Source organism: Saccopteryx bilineata, chromosome 1 (genome assembly GCF_036850765.1).
Source record: "Saccopteryx bilineata isolate mSacBil1 chromosome 1, mSacBil1_pri_phased_curated, whole genome shotgun sequence".
Classification (NCBI taxonomy): domain Eukaryota; kingdom Metazoa; phylum Chordata; class Mammalia; order Chiroptera; family Emballonuridae; genus Saccopteryx; species Saccopteryx bilineata.
This window is the reverse complement of record NC_089490.1, coordinates 131,221,637-131,239,880: the sequence shown is the minus strand read 5'-3', so window position 1 is coordinate 131,239,880 and position 18,244 is coordinate 131,221,637. Positions and strand designations below refer to the sequence as shown.

The 18,244-nt window shown below is 49.2% G+C and overlaps 1 protein-coding gene across 3 annotated transcripts; it reads right to left on the bottom strand.

The window, feature by feature from the left end:
• Positions 1-561: 561 nt before the first annotated feature.
• Positions 562-12,860, bottom strand: GRM6 (glutamate metabotropic receptor 6). 3 transcript variants are annotated; one of them, XM_066266507.1, is made up of 11 exons: positions 12,813-12,860; positions 11,976-12,509; positions 10,399-10,615; positions 9,966-10,101; positions 9,231-9,385; positions 7,692-7,832; positions 7,389-7,589; positions 5,726-5,871; positions 5,019-5,642; positions 2,738-3,049; positions 562-2,082 (listed from the first exon to the last, which is right to left on the bottom strand). In XM_066266507.1, exons 2-11 carry the CDS (start codon positions 12,483-12,485, stop codon positions 1,885-1,887), a joined length of 2,640 nt encoding a protein of 879 aa, XP_066122604.1. In that variant the 5' UTR covers positions 12,486-12,509; positions 12,813-12,860; the 3' UTR covers positions 562-1,884. The 3 variants fall into 3 exon arrangements, with proteins under 3 accessions (XP_066122604.1, XP_066122607.1, XP_066122608.1); XM_066266510.1 differs by lacking the exon at positions 12,813-12,860 and having other exon boundaries at positions 9,966-10,081; positions 11,976-12,035; XM_066266511.1 differs by lacking the exons at positions 562-2,082; positions 2,738-3,049; positions 5,019-5,642 and having other exon boundaries at positions 5,783-5,948.
• Positions 12,861-18,244: the final 5,384 nt, after the last annotated feature.

The window sequence follows — 18,244 nt, the reverse complement described above, 5'->3', positions numbered from 1 at the left end:
ACTCTAAGTCAGAAACCTCACACCGTAGATCACATAGGGAGACATCCTCCAAATGTGAAAAAGCATTCAACTAGAAGCCAAGCCACACAGCACATCAGAGAATTCACACTGGGAGAAACTGTCAAGGAGATGGCAATTACTGGAAGACCTTCATTTGGAGATCAGAGCTCACTGACTCTACAAGTTTACACAGGAGAAAAACCCCATAAAAACACTGATATGGAGAAGCCTTCAGCAATATACGAAACTCCATCATTAACACTGCAGAGAAACAAACCAGGGGAATGCAACCTGTGGGAGGAAGGAGAATCTGTCTTGTACATTCCTCTGAGGAGAAGCCCTATTAATTTCAAGAATGCAGAAACATCTAGTTAAAACCTTTATGCATCAGACTGTTGTTTGAAGGGTGGCTGATCTTCAAAAGCAATGTCAGACGTTAGGTACTAGAGAATTCACATTAATTAAAAGATTCAGTTTTAAATTTAAATTCTACCCCAAAGAAATAAAATTCCATCATTTAAACTGTTACATCCTAGGAGACAGACCACAGCAAACCCAAAGTGAATTTTATAAGTTTTATTGCAAACCTGCGCAGGGACTGCAGGTAAACCACGCAAGGGAACACTGCAGCCCCGAGCTTCTAAAATGGCTCCTTTTTATAGGGTGGCTATCTAGGCTGAGCAAGCAAGCAGCGTTTACAAGGGCGAGAGAGGTGCGATTAGCTGACCTTATTCTTGGCTAAGTCTCTAGGGTAGGGCTTCCTGGATGTTGGGTACATAGAGTTCTGTGGAAAATATTGCTACATTTCTAATGGTTGTTTATCTTTTTTCCTCCAGCCATGTACTGGATGTACTCAGTTTTCATGGCTGGTGGCCTGCACCGCTTGTCCTAAGATGTCACATAAACCAAGCTTTTTGTTAAAAAAATTACTGAAAAATAAACACCCATGCATCTGGGTTGCAAGCATCTTCCTCCCTATGCCCATGCTTGCCTTTCAAAGGGGACTTCTGGAGAGTGGCAGGAAAGAAGACTTTAAATCCATCTCCATATTATCCACTTGGAATTAATCCTCCCCTTGGACACAACTCTCTCTGTCACTGGTTCCACCCTGAAACTCCTGAACACAATCTCTCACAAGCATCAGAAGAGGGCAAATGCCACCCTTGTTAATTTATTCTTACACCACTCACGAGCACCTGATTTTCTTAAGGTTTTAGGGGTCATTTAGTGAGTACAGATGGGAAAGAATAAAAGCTTGAGTGTGACACCCGTCAGACTCCAGGGACAAGGTTCCAAGGAAAATGCTTTTCCATGGGCAATTTTCTGAGATGCACCTGGTTCCTCTGTTCACTCCCCTGTTCCCTGCAGGCCCATCCTCTCTCACAAGGCTCTCACCCAAGGCCTCACCACTCTGTGCCAAGCCCAGGTTACTCTGCTCTTGTGGAAACTGCTCCTCCCCAACTCCAGCCCTGTACTTCACTCGGGTCTATGCATTCTCACATACAGCCCAATCCCTAAATTTTGGTGGGTGGGTCAAAGGGTGGAAATCTCACTTACCCTGGCCACGCCCAGGGAGTCAATGCGTCCTCTCAACTTCCAACCAGAGAGTCCCTTCAGAGGGAGGAGCCTCTAAGTGGCCATTTCTCACCAGGAGTAGAAAGTCTTGTCAGCAGTGAATAAATAGGATGCCAGCCCACACAGAGAAGCAGGGATAAAATGGACACGTGGGTCCAGGCCTTTCCGGAGGCCAGCCCCAGCCTCCGGGCATGGCCTGCACGCACCCACTGTGACTCACAGCAGGTTGGGACTCCTCACAACTCCCATAGTGAAGCAAGGGAAACAAAAGAAGAGAGAGGGAGCAAGCATCCCACTCAGCCCCTCTTGCTACTTGGAGGCCTCTGTGTCCTCACCCTTGGGTGGGGCTGCCAATGTGGAGGTTGCTTTGAGGCTCCGCTTCCGCTTCTGCACATTCTGCTCTGGGTGGAACAAGATGATGTAGGTTTTGGGCACATAGAGCATGCCGAGAGACACCGATGCACTCAGGCTCAAGGACACGGTCAATGTGGTGGTTTGAATGTAGATCTGAGACATGGAAAATGAACCGGGTGGAAGTCAGTGCTGTTTTTCCCACTCCCACCCCCACTCCCACATAGTCTGGGGATGAGCACTTAGAAAAGGACAACTGCATAAGCAAAGGCCCTGTGGCATGAAATGGCAGTCACAGTGTGGTTACGGTGTAGGCAGGAAGGAGGAGAGTGATGTGATAAGGAGTGAACCAGTAACTGATGAAAGAGGGCTTCATTCACAAAGAGTGACTCCTGGGGAGGTGATCCCTATGCCTAAAAAGGGTGGGAGGATGTTAATGAATGAATGGACATGTTTTCAAATATAAAAAAGCGAATGGACAAACTGAGACTGAATAAAGGAGCAAGTGGGCAAACACATAGATGAACAAATAAGTGTTCTACTGTATACATGAACAGACAAGTGAATAATAATCAAGCAAATGAACCAATAGATTAATGGACCGACAGAAATTATACAAAGAAGTAATTGAATGAAAAAGCAGAGGGCAAATGGAAACACAAACCAGTGAACAAGTCTAAGTACATGAAAGAATCAACCAACCAAGCAATCATTCATATGTGTGGCCCAGCTCTTGGGATGATCAAGCTTTTCCCTTCTGTAGACAGGCAGGAAATAAATGAGGTAGCAAAACCAACAGACATCCAATTACCTTTTCAGCTGACTGGGCAGTGCCAAAGAAAATAGGCACAAATGCCAGCCAGATGATGCAGGTGGTGTACATGGTGAAGCCAATGGGTTTGGCCTCATTGAAAGTCTCGGGCACACCACGGGCCTTGATGGCATACACTGTACATGTGACCATGAGCAGGAGGCTGTAGCCCAGGCAGCCAACAAGAGACAGATCCGACATATCGCACTTGAGTACCCCTCTGGCTTGCTCTGGGTCTATCGTCCGCTGTTCTTCATAATCGATCACGCTGTTTGGGGGCTGGGCCCCCAGCCACGCCATCACTCCCACGACCTACGGAGCCAACATCATATCAAGGACACACTCTGGCCACCAACTGAGGTCTCTGACAGGTTAAGGTCCCATAGAGGCTCCTGACCTACTGGGTGGGATGCTTAGTCCTAAGAGAGCCACCATAGAGAGTAGACAGCCTTCTAGGAGGAAAATTTCCAGGTAAAGGCCTGTGACATGGTCCAGTGGAGAGAAAGGGCTGCTGTGGAGGTATCTGTTGGCAATGTCAAGGCTGGTTGGGTAAGGGGCTTCTGCATGTCCTTGTCTTGGATTCCAACCATTACTAATGTCATTTACTCAGTCCTACAAAATGCAGTGACTGCAAGCAGAATCTGTGGAATTGTAACCCTAAATATGTCTTCTCCATCTATATTAGAACATGATGCCAGCTTGACCAGTGGTGGAGCAGTGGAGTGAGTGTCAACCTAGGATACATCATTGAGGTCCCAGGTTTGAAACCCCGAGGTCACCAGCTTGACCATGGGATCATCAACATAATCCCATGGTTGCTGGCTTGAGCTCAAGGTCATTGGTTTGAGCAAGGGGTCACTGGTTATGAGAAATAATCAATTAAAATTTAATGAACAATTAAAGTTTTGCAACTACAAGTTGATGCTTCTCATCTCTCTACCCTCCTGTCCCTCTCTCTCTTATAAAAAACAAACAAAACAACAACAAAGAACACGATGCTAGCTTGGAGGGGGAGTGATGCATGTACCACTGATCAAGGGCCAGGCTCAGCAGAGATGTTCTATCCTCACAACCATCCAGGTAGGAATTATCACCTCTATTCTGTAAATGTCAAACACTAGCTTGTTTCCATGGAGCAGCACGGCAAATCTAGTCCCTGAGGACCCACTTCCTTCTCCAGATCCAGAGAACTGTTGAGAAGGAGGGAATGAAATCACATGTGAATGTACCACGCAGCCCCAAATGAAGGTGCCCCTGATGGAAAGTTGTAAGAGAGTGTGTGGAGCCAATGCTGGGCAGCCGGGGGTTATCAGGGCACGTCACATGGCATAACAGTGAGGAGAGGGGAGTTTCAATTCTCTCAGTGACAGAAGATATGCTCTTATGCCAAGAAAAGCTGGGGGGGGGGGCAGAAATAAAACATCTGCACAAAGTCAGGACCTTGAAGGAGCTGCCCAGAAGTTCCTGCAGGTCATTCCCTGCACAGGTGCACCTGATTTGGGGAGGGTGGTGCAGTGAGGTAAGGTGGTGCTGTGCATCTGCAGCAGGGCTGTGTGATCATGGATGAAGGGACATTTTATAATAATTTGTACAACCGGAAGGAATATCTTTTTGTGCTTCTCCCAAAAAGGGAGCTTCATGAACAAGGGACTAACAAAATGTCATACCGCCCACTGTCCAGGTAAGAAGCAGTGAGGCTCTCTAAGATCAAGGCTCCAAGTGGGGGGCAAAAAGTCTCCCATGATAAACTGATATGCAGGAGTAGCCATCAAAAATGTATCGCACCGATTTTGCAACCCTTGTAATTGATGAAAAATTAAGATCCAACAAATGTAGCTAACTCCTACAAAATAACAACAAAGGATCAAAGCAGAGGAATAAGCATGTCACAGAAGAGGACCCTGCAGAGGCTGGCTGCACTAGCGTGAAGTCGAGGCAAACTGAGACCACAGCGAGATAGCACTGTACACCCATCATTGGGTAAATAACCTAGTCAAGTTGAGAGTGGCCTGGCTTTAGCTCAGCGGTTACTTTGGGTCAGGTTTGCTTGCTAATTTCAATGCTGGTGCTGCCTGTCTCACTGGCCCATTTTCCTTCCAGGACAAAGCAGAGGTGTGGCTGCTCTTGAGAGTTCTCTTTATAGGAGAAAGGCAGGGCCCTGTCTCTTGAGGTTATATACATGTTTCCAAAAATAGAAGAATGACTCTATGAGTGGAGGTCAGTGTTTCCTTCCCGCCCCCCCCCCCCCAACACCCTAGCACCTCGGTGGCCTGGCACCCACCTGCACAGATGTGAGGCTGAAGGTGATGACCAGCTGCGAGGTGGGGCTGATGAAGGGCGGGGGCGTGACGGAGCGCTTCCCCTGTTCGAAGATGCGATAGATACGATTGGTCTTGGTGAACAGGGCAGAGTAGCTGAGGGTGGTGCCCAAGCCGAGGAAGAGCCTCCGGGCAGCGCAGACTGCCGCCCCAGGCTCGGCCACCATGAGGAAGGTAATGGCATAGACCAGGAAGATGCCAGTGAGCAGCACGTAGCTGAGCTCACGACCTGAGGCTCGGACGATAGGTGTGTTGTTGTGCCGGATGAAGGTGGCCACCACTGTGGTGGTAGCCGTGATGCCCAGCACGGCCAGGAGGAGAGGCGGGGCGGCCCAGGGCGAGGTCCAGGTAAGGCGCACCACGGGCATCGGGCGGCAGCCAGTGTGGTTGCGCGTGGGGCGCATGTCCCCTGGGCAGGCCTCGCACGTGAACTCATCCACCTGAAAGCGGTACCCGTCGCAGGCCTCGCAGTGCCAACAGCAGGCCACGCCCTTGACCATCTTCTTCCGCTCGCCCGGCCCACAGGGGAGGCTGCACTGAGACAGCGGCACTTCCTGTGGGTCTCCCGACCACTGCAAGGCATCCACCTGTGACATGGGACATGGTCCTGCGACCTCTGCCGCCAGGACTGGCGGGCCACTTCCCACACCCCAAACTCAAGGGCACTCACGTCCAGCCTGAGAGTCTCTGCCCACTGGCCCACCGCCTGGTAGCCGCCGCTGCCAGCACTACTGTTGGTCGCCTGGTACTGGAAGATGTCGTACCTCCCGGGCGCATCCCCGTTCTCATTGAACATCACTGGGGTTCCCGCGCTGCCTGGTGGGAGAGCCTGGCATCCTCAGCTGTTTCTCCAGCCCATCCAAACCAGCCAGCCCCCTGGAGAGGCCAAAGGCCTGGCCAGGATAAAGGAAGAGCTCAACAAGCACAGCAAAGATGTTCAACAGCCTCAGGGAAATAAATACCAATTAAAACCACTGTGAGATACCATCTCTTGCCCTTGAGGACAGCACTGTTCAAACAGCAGAGAAACTGGAATCCTTATGCATTGCTGGTAGGAATGTAAAACTGCGCAGTCACTGTGGAAAAGAGTATGGTGGGTTTCAAAACAATAAACAGAATTACCACATGATCCATCAGTTCCACTTCTAGGTATAAAACTAAAGGAACTGGATGCAGAAATTTGAAGAGATGGCTGTACACCTATGTCCAGAGCAGCATTACTCATAACAGCCCAAAGGTAGAAGCAACCTAAGTGCTATCACGGTTGAATGGATAAAAAAAGGGGCAGTAATTCAGACACATGTACGATATGGATGAACCTTGAGAACATTGTGCTGAGTGAAATAAGCTGGTCACAAAAAGACAAATACGGCATGATTCCACTCATACGAGGTGAGTCAAATCCACAGAGATAGAAAGTAGAATGAGGATTGCCGGAGGCTGGGATTGGGGGAGGGGGAAGGAGTTGTTTAATGGGATGAGAGGGTCAGTTTTGCAAGATGGTAAGAGTTCTGGAGATAAACTGTACACTAAAAGTACTTAAGATGGTGAAAATATTCTATTATGCTATGTGTATGATACCACAATTAAAAAAGGAAGAAAGGAAGAAGCTTAATTGTTCAGGTGAAAGGATGAGCTCAGACTTGCATAACGGTCTGAATGTCGCCACAAAATCTGTATTAATGTGAACAATCAGCTTTGTTTTGGTTAGACGCTTGCCCTGTCAGCTTGTAGAGCTGGTCTGGAGTGAGATTCAGTTGTTCTATTTAGCAGAGAGTCTGGCAGAGAGAAGGTGCTCAGTATTCGGTGGAAGAATAGTTTTAATTTTCTAAAGGAGAGGAATTGTACAAGGAAGTGTATCTTTCCCACAAACCATGCACACAGCCAATTAGATTTGCGCCTTGTGCTCAGGCAGGGCAGGGCCTAGCTGGGGCGGCATTTGGAAACTCAAGACTCAGAGGTCAGCATGCCCACATCAGAGGCAGTGACTCTTCACTGTCTGCACTGAGCCTCGAGAGACCGGTGCCTCCCCGCTCTGGGCAGTAGAGGTGACAGTGGTATGTGACCTGCTGAGGGTTCCAGGTAGAAGGAGTCACAGAGAAGTTCCCCAACACCTGAATTTTTCAATTTGGGGCAGAGGGCGCAGAAGCCTGGAAAAGGAGGAGTGCTAAAAAGGTGGTCCCCGGAACTTGGCTCAAGTCCCCAGCTCTCAGGCTCAGGCGCCTCCTTTCCCATGCTGCCTCTTTTGTCCCTTCAATCCTGACTTGTCCCAGGTCCCACAGCAAACTTCATCTTGGAGGACTTCCCCTCAGTAAGCCCTGGCACCCACTCACCATTGAAGCGGACTGCCCGAATATACTGCAGCAGCATCCGCCCATCAGTGGGCTCCATGGCTGGGCATAGGCCTGTGTGCCCGGGACAGAGTGCCTGGTGCATGCTGTGCAGGGCGTGGGCAATGGCATACACTGCATCGATCACAAACTGCACCTTCCCCTCCTGCTCGTAGGTAGAGTCCCGGCCAATGCGTTCCTCACCTGTCCTAGGGATGCCCAAAGGAAGTGTGACTATCCTCAAGATACCCAGCCTGGCCTCCCACTTCCTCCCTAGCCTCTCTCACCACCCTAGATGACTCTCACCTGTGCATTTGCGGGTGGAGTCATCTGACTGGGTATGTGAGCTGGTCAGTTTGCAGTTAAAATTCTCTTCCCAGAACTCTGCAAACCAGATGTTCCGGCGGTTGTTCTCCAGGGAGCGTGTCATGAAGTACTGGTCAAATCCTGAGAGGGACAGGGAGAGGGGTGGCCATCGTCTAAGTCAGCCATGGTTCTCCTGTGTTCTTTCACCACCCGCTTACTTTGCAGCCAGAATGGCCATGTGACCAATTTCTGGCCCCTGAGTTTAAAGACATTATCTGGGGGCTCCAGGGTAAAATTTGCATCCTGATGCAAACTGAGTGCCTCACTACATGAAAGACTTGTATGCTGCACCTTTTTTCTGGTCACGCTGCTGCCATGAACATGTAGTGGGTGGAGCTTCAGCAGCAATGTTGGAAATATGATGCCACAAGCATGAAGATACACACACAGCAAGCACAGAGGAAGTGAAACAGAAGAGGGACAGAGCTCAGGCCTTTGAGGTCATCATTGACTCCCTGCCCCAAATCTGAGGTCTTGTATTCTGATAAAATGCTTTTATTGCTAAAACTTTTCTCAGTTTAGTTCTCCATGTACAACTGAATGCATTCAAATGGGGAAAAAAAGTGTGAGGGTGGGTGTACACCCCCAAAAGGTATTAGTTTGTGTGTCGGGACTCAGCATTATGAAGGCCCATGCTTTACACATAGCCCTGGTCCCTCCTCAAGTTGCCTTTGGGAAAATGAACAATATTCTGTAAAGTGGACATTCCTGCTAGATATCTCCAGATAGTCACAGGGGGTTTGGTGGGCCAGGAACCGGGAAGGAAGGCCTCATCACTTTGAGCAACAGGACAGTATGTCCTATATCTTTGGGTTCTCTCTTTCCTATCCTCACCCTGGAATCACTGCCTTTGACAGAATGAGGAATACAGGTGTTGAATTGAAAAATAAAACAGTCCTGGCCGGTTGGCTCAGTGGTAGAGCATTGGCCCGGCATCTGGATGTCCCAGGTTTGATTCCCAGTCAGGGCACACAGGAGAAGCACTCATCTGCTTCTCCACCCCTCCTCCTCTCACTTCTCTCTCTCTCTTTGTCTCCTGCAGCCATGGCTTGATTGGAGCAAGTTGGCCCTGGGTGCTGAGGATGGTTGGTTCAATGACCTCTGCCTCAGGCGCTAAGAAGAGCTGGTTATGAGCAATGGAGCGATGCCCCGTAGTGGGTTTTCCCTGGAACATGTGGGAGTCTGTCTCTTTGCCTCCCTTCCTCTCACTAAAATAAATAAATACATAAATAAATAAAACAAAAAAACCACAAATGGCAATTCTTTGCCCTGTGAGTGTGTTTTTTCTCATTTGCCAGTTTATTCAGACACTGCTTGGAGGGATTGACAGGACCTTAGACTAATAGAACCTGGCAATCTTAGAATGGACCTGGATCACAGTGTAATTTTACTGATGGGCAAAATGAGTGCCCCAAGGAGAATGGTGGGGAAGAATGGGGTGGGGGAGGACAGAGTGGAAGAGGGTATCCCTGCACTCACCATCGATGGAGGCTCTTTTTGGCAGGATGGTGATAGCCCCTACTGCCACGTCCTCCAGGTTCAAGATGGGTGAGATTTTGGCTCCCCAGCTGTCCGAGCCAACCCACAGGAAGTGGCCCGTCAGGTTGGCCTGGCGTGCAGCTTCTAGGACTCTTCTGGTAGGAACAGGGCCGGGGGTGAGTAAAGGCCTGAGATCTTCCTCCACCTTACGCATGGTCAGTTCTCATTTTTCTCTCTCCATCCATCACATTCCACATCACTCATCATACCCTAATTTATCAGGGACAATTGGGGTAGGGTGTTTAGGACAGTTGCCCTGGGCTTCTCGGGTGGTGAGACGTGCAGCCAGGCCCTGGCCGAAGCTTGCCCTCCTGTTCTATGCACTGTACTTCACACTGCCTGGAAGCAGGGCCTCCTGTTGGCTATGCCCCCAGGGCTCCTTCCCTGACACTCTTTTTCTGTACTTAGGTCACCCACATGTCTCCCCCATTCTGAATTTTAAAAACAGACATGTATTTTTGTGTGTTTTCCTGGCTAAACTCAGAGCATCTCCACCTGGACCAGGCCTGGTTCATTTCTGGGAGCACCAGGCAGAGATGGCAGCAGGGAGAGCGTGTAGGGGGAAGGGTGAACAAGGAAGGAGGAGCAGGAGGAAGGGAGGATGTGCATGTGGGGACGTGTGAGAAGATGAGGAGAGCCTCTGAAGAACAGTGACTGAAGCACCATGTGTCCCACCTGATGTCATCTTCGTTGGCAAAGATGATGATGCCCCGGGCGTTGGGCGTCTCCATGAGTCGCCTGATCACCTTGTTGAATTCTCCTGGCTTTGGTTCTCTGGGAATCTTGATGGACTGGGCAATACAGACCCCCCCTGGGTGTCCAGGATGCCAAAGTCAGTTTTGTCCATTTCATCCACCCACCCTGGCTGCTCCTGTGCATGTCTGTGTAGTGTGATCACTCGGGGGATTGGGCCTGGGGTTGGTAGGGGTGAAGCTAACCAGGGCCCCACCTGCCTGGCAATGAGGCAGGTCTGAGTCCTCCAAAGGGGCACCTGCCCATAATGTCACAACCAAGCTCCCCACCATGGACCCAGAGCCCCCATCTCACAGCCCTTGGCTCACCCCTATGTAGGCTCCTTGGGGCTTCCAACCTTCCTGCCCCAGCTTACCAGCCTCTCGGGAGATCTGCACAAAGGCCTCAACTCCGCTCTCACCATAGTTGCCCTCAGAGGCCAGTGTGGACACATAGTTCCATCCAAATGCTCGCACAATGTCCACCATGGCCTGGGCCTGGTAGGAATCGGGGGGCACCACGCGGGAGAAGAAGTCGTAGCGTGTGGAGTCGCTGAGCTCGGGGGCCGTGGAGGCATAGCTGATCTGGGGGATCTGGAGTGGGGAAGGACACCTGAGCTGTGGATGGAGGGTCAGTGACTCCAGAAAAGGAGGGCAATGGGGACCCAGGACACAGGCGGGAGCACAGAAAGTTTGGAGTAGGAAGCTGAGAACCAATGGAAGTGGCCAGAGGTGTGGGGAAAGACCTGCATCTTGAGAATGGTCTGATGAACCAGGGGAGATATGAGGGTCTAGGGGAGAGGCCAGTTGTGCGTGGTAAGTCTGAGCAAAGGAACGTGTGTGTGTGTGTGTGTGGGGGGGGATTGGGGGCTCAAATGCAGCCTGTAGCCAGTGTGGCCTCCAAGCACAGGCTTTGTCAGCTCTGCAGAGGGACCCCTTGTCAACCCCAAAGGAGACAAGTTTTCCCACTTCACACGAAGGCGCAGGGTGTGTGTTGGGGACAGCCCCAAGAGGGGTCAGAACAGGCAGGGGAGCTGGGGAGAGGCACTGGATTCAAGGCTATGCCTGGCCTAATGGAGGGGCCTGTTGGGAACTGGTTTGTGCATGAGGGATGAATGAGCTGAGCTGACCTAGGAGGAGTGGGCTGCACATGTGAAGGACGACGGGGCAATGGTTGTAGAAGGCTGGAGAAGCTGAACAGAGGGATCCTCGCAGATAAAGGAGCAAATCAGAGCCATGGTAAGGAAAAACAGTTACCAAGGGAAACTCAAGTGGGAGCTGGTGTGAAGATAAGAGAGGAGAAGGATTCTGGAAGGAGGGAGCTGGGCTGGAAAGGGGAACGAGGTTGTTTGAAACAGGACAAAAGAGCATGAGGAGTGTGAAAATCTATGGAAAAGGGAAGGTACAGCAGGAAGGAGGAAGAGGGAAGAAAGATGGAAGGGACACTAGAAAGGAGACTCCGTTGCCTCTCTCAGAGGCCTCTTGAGAGACCTTTAGAGACAGGTGTTTTGAAATTGAATTTAAATGGTGATCAAAAAAAGAGGAGCGAGGTACAGGTCCTTAGAAACCCACCCACCCCAGAGCAGCTAGGAAATTGTCCCAGTTGTCCCACCGGAAGGAGGGCTCTGGTTCCAGGGAAAGCCTGCTCCTCGTCACTCAGAGCTCTCCACAGGGTCCAGGTTCAGGACCACCATGCACGGTTGTGCATGGACAAGTGGCCGGTGTGGGACCTAAAACCCAGGGCGCCAGCGCGTCCGCGAAGGTCGGTTCCTTCTTCCCACAGCAGGCTGCAGGGCTGCAGGGCTGAGGCGGACCTGGCTCAGGCTGGAGTCTGGCCGGTCCCAAGGGGTTGTTGTGAAGCAGCTGTTTCTCTTTGTGACTGGAGTGATTTGTACAGGGAAACTAGACCCCAAATACCCATGGACAAGGACAGGGGCGCGGGGCTGGTCCTTACCGCAAACAGGCGCAGAACGTTGGCGACCATGATAGAGACGGAGCTGGCCGACGCGCCCACGACTGCCACTACGCGCTCGGGGGGCGCGGCGCGCAGCGGGGGGACGCCGCCAGGGCAGCGCACGGGGACCTCGTCGCGGTCGCCGCGGCCGCGGATCAGCGCCTGCACGAAGCTCAGCGCCTGCTCCAGCGCGTATGTGTCCCGCGAGCACGTGTCGAGCAGCCGCGCCCCCAGGCGCACGCCTGGCAGCAGCTCAGGGTCGGCATTGACTCGGTCCAGCGCATACATCATGGCCTCCAGACGATGCACGCCCTGCTCTTTCTTCAGGGTCCCGCACGCCCTGCCCGCCGCGCCCCGCGCGTGCACCGGGAACAGGCCGCCTAGCGTGAGGCCGCCGGCCAGGCGCACCGAGCCCGCCGCGCCCGCCACGCCCGCCTGCGCCAACACCAGCGCCAGCACCAGCAGCAGCGTCAGCAGCCGCGGCTCCACGAAGGTCCGGGGCCGAGCCATCGGCTCGCCGGCTGCGGGAGGGAACTGGGCAGGGAGAACACAGCCGGAGAACGCTCTGAGCGCCGGGCCGGGAGAACTGGGGAAAGGAAGCCCCGGCTAGGGAGAGGCAGGCGCACAATACATGTTTAACCGAGCCGATCAGAGAAGAGGTGGGATATCAACTCGGCACCGTCCCAGGCCTCCCCCTCTGGCTCAACACCCTCCTAACCTTAGCATATGGGTCCCCTGCCTTACTACTGGCTGCAGCGCACCAGCCTTTCCCTTCCCGACAGTCCTAAGGGGCCCATCCCCAGCACAACCCCGGCCTGCCTCTGTAGACACACTCACCTGTGCCAGCCGCTGTTGGGTCGGGACGAAGCCGTGACAGATGCAGACGGCCTCGAGCTAGAGGGGATTTAAGGATTGTGAGGAAGGGATGAGAGTCCGCCCTGAGGGCGGAGATCCCCTCCTGAACAGTGTATGCACAGAACCGGCGCTCTCCACATCTCCTTTTCCTCCCTCTCTTACTCCCTGCTCCCTGGGTCTTTTTCCTATCTTCAGATGTGTGTCTGACCTGACTTTTCCCCTCTCTCTTAAGTTGTCTCTGACACACACACACTCTGTCCTCTGTTTCTTGGCCTCTTTATTTCTCTATCTCTGTCTCCAACTTTCTCTCTCTCCCCTTCTCTCTGTCTCTTATCTTTTTTCTATCTCACACCCTCTCTTTCCTGACCACCCATCTCTTCACTCCAGCTGCCTGAGTTCCTCCCCAACAACATTCCCCTTGCAAAGCTCTGCAGTAAATCCACAGTGGAAGGAGGAAGGTGCGCAGGCCAAGTGACCTGAGTGAACTTGAAGAAGGGGAGGGAGAGGAGGCCTGGGCAGGAAGGAACAGTGAGCAAGTCAACCTCTAATATTAGCAAGGACTTTGCTTAACACACCACCAACAACCTTGCAAAGAAGACACTTTCACCATCAGCTCCATTTTGCAGATGGGGAAATAGAGACCTCAAGGAATTAAGTGTCTTGCCCAAGGCCACACACGTGGCATGTGTCAGCATCAGGATTTATACCCAGGTTGGTGTGAAACCACCAGCCTGCACGCCTCTATGGAAGGAGGGGACAGTCCAGCTTGCCCTGCAGCTCACACACCCCAGCCCCTACAGCTGATGTGGGAAGCCCTAAGGAGTTGCTCTTCTCATTGTTTATAAAGCCTTCCTGGGCTCTAGAGTCTGAATCAGTGACCCATACCATGTGAGGCTCTCTGTATCTGAATTTCCCCATCTCATTGTTGAGGGCAAAAGGTGAGGGAGCTTGATCAAAATGTCCTTTTACCATCATCCCTGTCTGAGGCCCTGAATTTGGCTCCCTGAGGCCATGAGAGCAAAGGGCATCCTGGAAACAGGTGGTGAGCTCTCAGCCCCAGGGATTAGCAGTCTCGTCCTGCAGGGCCTGAGCTGGCTTGGGCTCCATTAGACAGGGTGGATTAGGGCGGCCATGGATTTGGTCAAAGCTGGCAGTGAAAACAAACAAAGCCATGCTACCCTTCCTCTTCCCCCAACACATACAATATCTGCTTCCAGAGCTTTCCAAGTAACTTTTCCTGGCAGAGGCCTGGGTCAAGTGTGGCCCTACCCATCTGACAAGTTGGGAAGGATGGGGCATTGCACAGTACAAACCAGATGTTTGAGGTGGATGGGCGGGCAGCAGGGTTCACACAGCCCCCTTATAACCTTCTCTGCTCAGGACTGGTCAGACAGGGCAACAGCTGACAGCACAAAGCAGGTTCCCAACTCAGGATCAAAGCATCCTGGTGGCTCCTCAGTGAGGCTGGACCATGAGCGAGTTGAGGCAGAAGCCTTCACATGGTGCAAGATGGGAGTGACAGGGTCTTGTGAATGCGAGTTTTAGTAGCTCTAGAAACATTTTTAAAGAGGAGGTAATTCCACCTCATCCCCTTTTTTAAGTGTAAATGCTTATTTAAAAAAGAGATTAAATCATTTGTTGGTTGTTTATTTTTGGTACAACCAGGAAATAGTGGAATATTGAATATGAGAGTCTTTGATTGTCTTAATATTCCATAGACAAAGGTACTTTTTGTAAATATAAAAGTGGACATAGCCCTGGCCGGTTGGCTCAGTGGTAGAGCGTCGGCCTGGCGTGCAGGAGCCCCTGGTTCAATTCCCGGCCAGGGCACACAGGAGAAGCGCCCATCTGCTTCTCCACCCCTCCCCTCTCCTTCCTCTCTGTCTCTCTCTTCCCCTTCCCCAGCCAAGGCTCCACTGGAGCAAAGTTTCCCCAGGCACTGAGGATGGCTCTGTGGCCTCTGCCTCAGGCGCTAGAATGGCTCTGATTACAACAGAGCGATGCCCCAACATGGGCAGAGCATCGCCCCCTGGTGGGCATGCTGGGTGGATCCCGGTCGGGCGCATGCGGGAATCTGTCTGTCTGCCTCCCTGTTTCCAGCTTCGGAAAAATACACACACACACACACACACACACACGCACACACACACACAAATAGATAAATAAAAAAATAAAGTGGACATATGGTATACTTCCATTTATATGAAATGTCCAAAATATGTAAATCCACAGAGACAGAGAGCAAATTTGTAGTTACTGGGGGCTGGAGAAGGGAATGGAATGGGGAATATATTAATGGGTGAAGTTTCCTTTTGGTATAAATAAAATATTTTAAACCTATGTGGACGTGGGGGTTCTCAGGACAGTGAATGCCCTACTACTAAATTCAATGAAAAACTACATCAACATAACCCAGAAAGAACTACTCATAACCCAGACTCTTTAAGAATGAAGGGTTGAGTTATACCACCAGCTTAAGAACCACGACCAGGTGAGGTGTTTGCTAAAGGCAAAGAGAATACAGAATGGGTGGTGGAGGAGGTGGTTACAAATACCAGCTATGACCACGTGACCAGTTACAGAAATGAGGACTGAAATTATCATGATTTTATTTTTCATTTGGAACATGTGTGTTTATATCTTTATTTTCTCCTTTTTTTCATACCCTTATCATGTAATATAAGATGTCATGACTTTATTTCAGAGTATTTAAGTATTTTTACTTTATATCATTGTATTTAAGTTATAAAATATCATGAGAAGGGTAAACATTACTTAAAGTTTTTTCTCTTCTTCTGGAGAAGAGGTTAATATTTTAAGCCATATGGAAGATAGTTGTACCATGTTAAGTGGGAGTATGACCTTGTTATGGTCTTTATTTGGAGATTTTATGTTTAAGGAGATGTATATGGGTGCCAAGTTGACAAGAAGTGGATAATGAGGGTTAATTTATATGTCAATTTGTCTATGCTATGGTACCCAGATATTTGTTCAACATTATTCTGGATGTTTCTGTGAGGATGCTTTTGAATAAGATTAATATTTAAACTGGTGGATTTTGAGTAAAGCAGATTGTCCTCCACAACATGGGTGGGCCTCATCTGCTCAACTGAATAAAACAAAAGACTCATCTTATCTAATAAAGAGAGAATACAGAATGAGTGATGGAAGGAGCTGGTAGAAGGATATATATTAAATATATATATAAATTCTGCCAGCAAACGACCTTCACATTTGAACTGCACATTTGCTCTTCCTGGGTATCCAGCCTGCCAAGTCTACTCTGCAAATTTTGGACTTCCCTGTCACCATAATTGTGTGAGTCAATTCATTAAAATAAATCAATCTCTCTCTCTCTTTTTACTCTCTCTCCCTTTCTCTCTCTCTCTCTCAGTTCTGTTTCTCGAAAAACCCTGACTAATACAGTACATTCTCTCCCATTTTCTTGAATATAGACCTAGGAGTAGAGTTGTTAGATCACATGATAAATTTAACTTTTTAAGGAACCGTAAAAATGGTTTTCTACAGTGTCTGAACCATTTCACACTCTTACCAGCAATGCACAAGAGTTCCAATTTCTCCACACCCTCACCAACAGTAATTATTTCCCACTTTTTTTTTATTATCTTCTTCCTATTGTGCCTGAAGTGGTACCTCAGTGTGTGGTTTTCATTTGCGTTTCCCTAACAACTAGTGATATTGAGCATCTTCTTGTGTACTTTTGCCCATTTGTATGTCTTCTTTAAAGAAATGACTATTCAAGTCCTTTGAACCTTTCTAAATTGAGTTTTTGTCTTTTTATGTTGGATTGTAAGAGCTCTTTACATATTTTGAATTCTATATTCTTATTAAATATACAATTTGCAAATATTTAGTCCTATTCAGTAGGTTGTCTTTCACTCTTTTGAAAATATCCTTTGATGCAAAAAGTTTTCAATTTTGATAAAGTCCAAATTGTGTATTTTCTTTTATTGCTTGTGTTTTTTGGTGTCATTTCTAAGAATCTCTTGCCAAAGCTGAGATTATGAACATTTACAGATATTTAGGTTTTATTGTAAGATTTCAATAGTTTTTGCTTTTCTGCTTAGGTCTTGATCCATGTTGAGTTAACATTTGTATATGATGTGTGGTGGGGGTCCAAAGTAATATTTTTTTGCACATGGATACCCAGTTGGATATATAGAAGACCTGTATGGTAAGTGATATTTGGGCAGAGACCTGAATGAAAAGTGTGATAAAGCAATGTTAATAATCTTCCAGACAGAGGAGTCAGCAACTGGAGGCTCTCGGTACAGAGGCATGGCACAGATTAACACAGGAACGAATGTGGTATTTCTGCTGGACTGCTCTATAGGTATCTCTGAAAATTTATGTATTGAGTAAAAATGCCAACAACAACAAAAAATAACTGGTGTTATGGGAAGAATAGCATTTGAACAGACCAGTCAAACCATAACAGGTTTGGAACCAGAACACAAACAAAACCCACTTCCTATTAAAAAATAATAACATAGTTCAAAAGATGTGGTAAATTCTTAGATTATGTAAACACACACATGAGAGAGAGGAGAGGGAGACAAAGATAGAGAAAGAGAGAGACGTAATGTCACCTATTAAGAAAGGCAGAAGTACCATGGCGAAAGTGGGAAGGAGGCTGTGATGAAGGAAGGGTTGATGTCACTGAGCAACAGAGGTGGGCACTCTCAGCTAAGAGAAAGGTTGTGAGAGTTAAAGGAACAGCCGTATTTTCTCCAGTTGCACCGCTGTCAGCTGTGTGGGCTTATTTGCATTAAGACCCTTTTATCTTATTAACATACTGGGGGAAAATCTTATAAAAACCAAGAAACCTCCTACATAAAATGGGTTAATCCACAACACAGAAGAATGTGTTGCAGCAGAACACCCCCCCTCCAATATTAGTATAGCCTGACCAGGTGGCGGTGCAGTGGATAGAGCATCGGACTGGGCTGTGGAGGACCCAGGTTCAAAACCTCGAAGTTGCCGGCTTGAGCACTGACTCATCCTGCTTGAGTGCCAGCTTACTGGCTTGAGTGCGGGGTCGCTGGCTTGAGCCCAAAGGTCACAGGCTTGAAGCCCAAAGTCGCTTGCTTGAGCAAGGGGTCACTTGCTCTACTGTAGCCCCCCAGTCAAGGTGCATATGAGAAAGCAATCAATGAACAACTACGGTGCTGCAACAAAGAAATGATGTTTCTCATCTCTTTCCCTTCCTGTCTGTCTGTCCTTATCTGTCTCTCTCTCTGTTTCTCTCTGTCTCTGTTTCTCTCTATTGCAAAAAAACAAACAAAACAAAACAAAATTTAGAATGAAAAAAAAATACATTTAGCAATGCATTTTATGAGGCTAAAAACATAGGTAGGACAAAAAAATAAAATATAATTTGTAACCAAATTATA

Coding starts and splice junctions, on each gene's coding strand:
- GRM6 (XM_066266507.1), bottom strand. CDS start 12,485: ATGGCTCGGCCCCGGACCTTCGTGGAGCCGCGGCTGCTGACGCTGCTG. Junction 10,102..10,398: donor GCAGATCTCCCGAGAGGCTG/GTAAGCTGGGGC, acceptor CTGGACACCCAG/GGGGGGTCTGTATTGCCCAG. Junction 2,083..2,737: donor CTGCCCAGTCAGCTGAAAAG/GTAATTGGATGT, acceptor TCCATGTCTCAG/ATCTACATTCAAACCACCAC.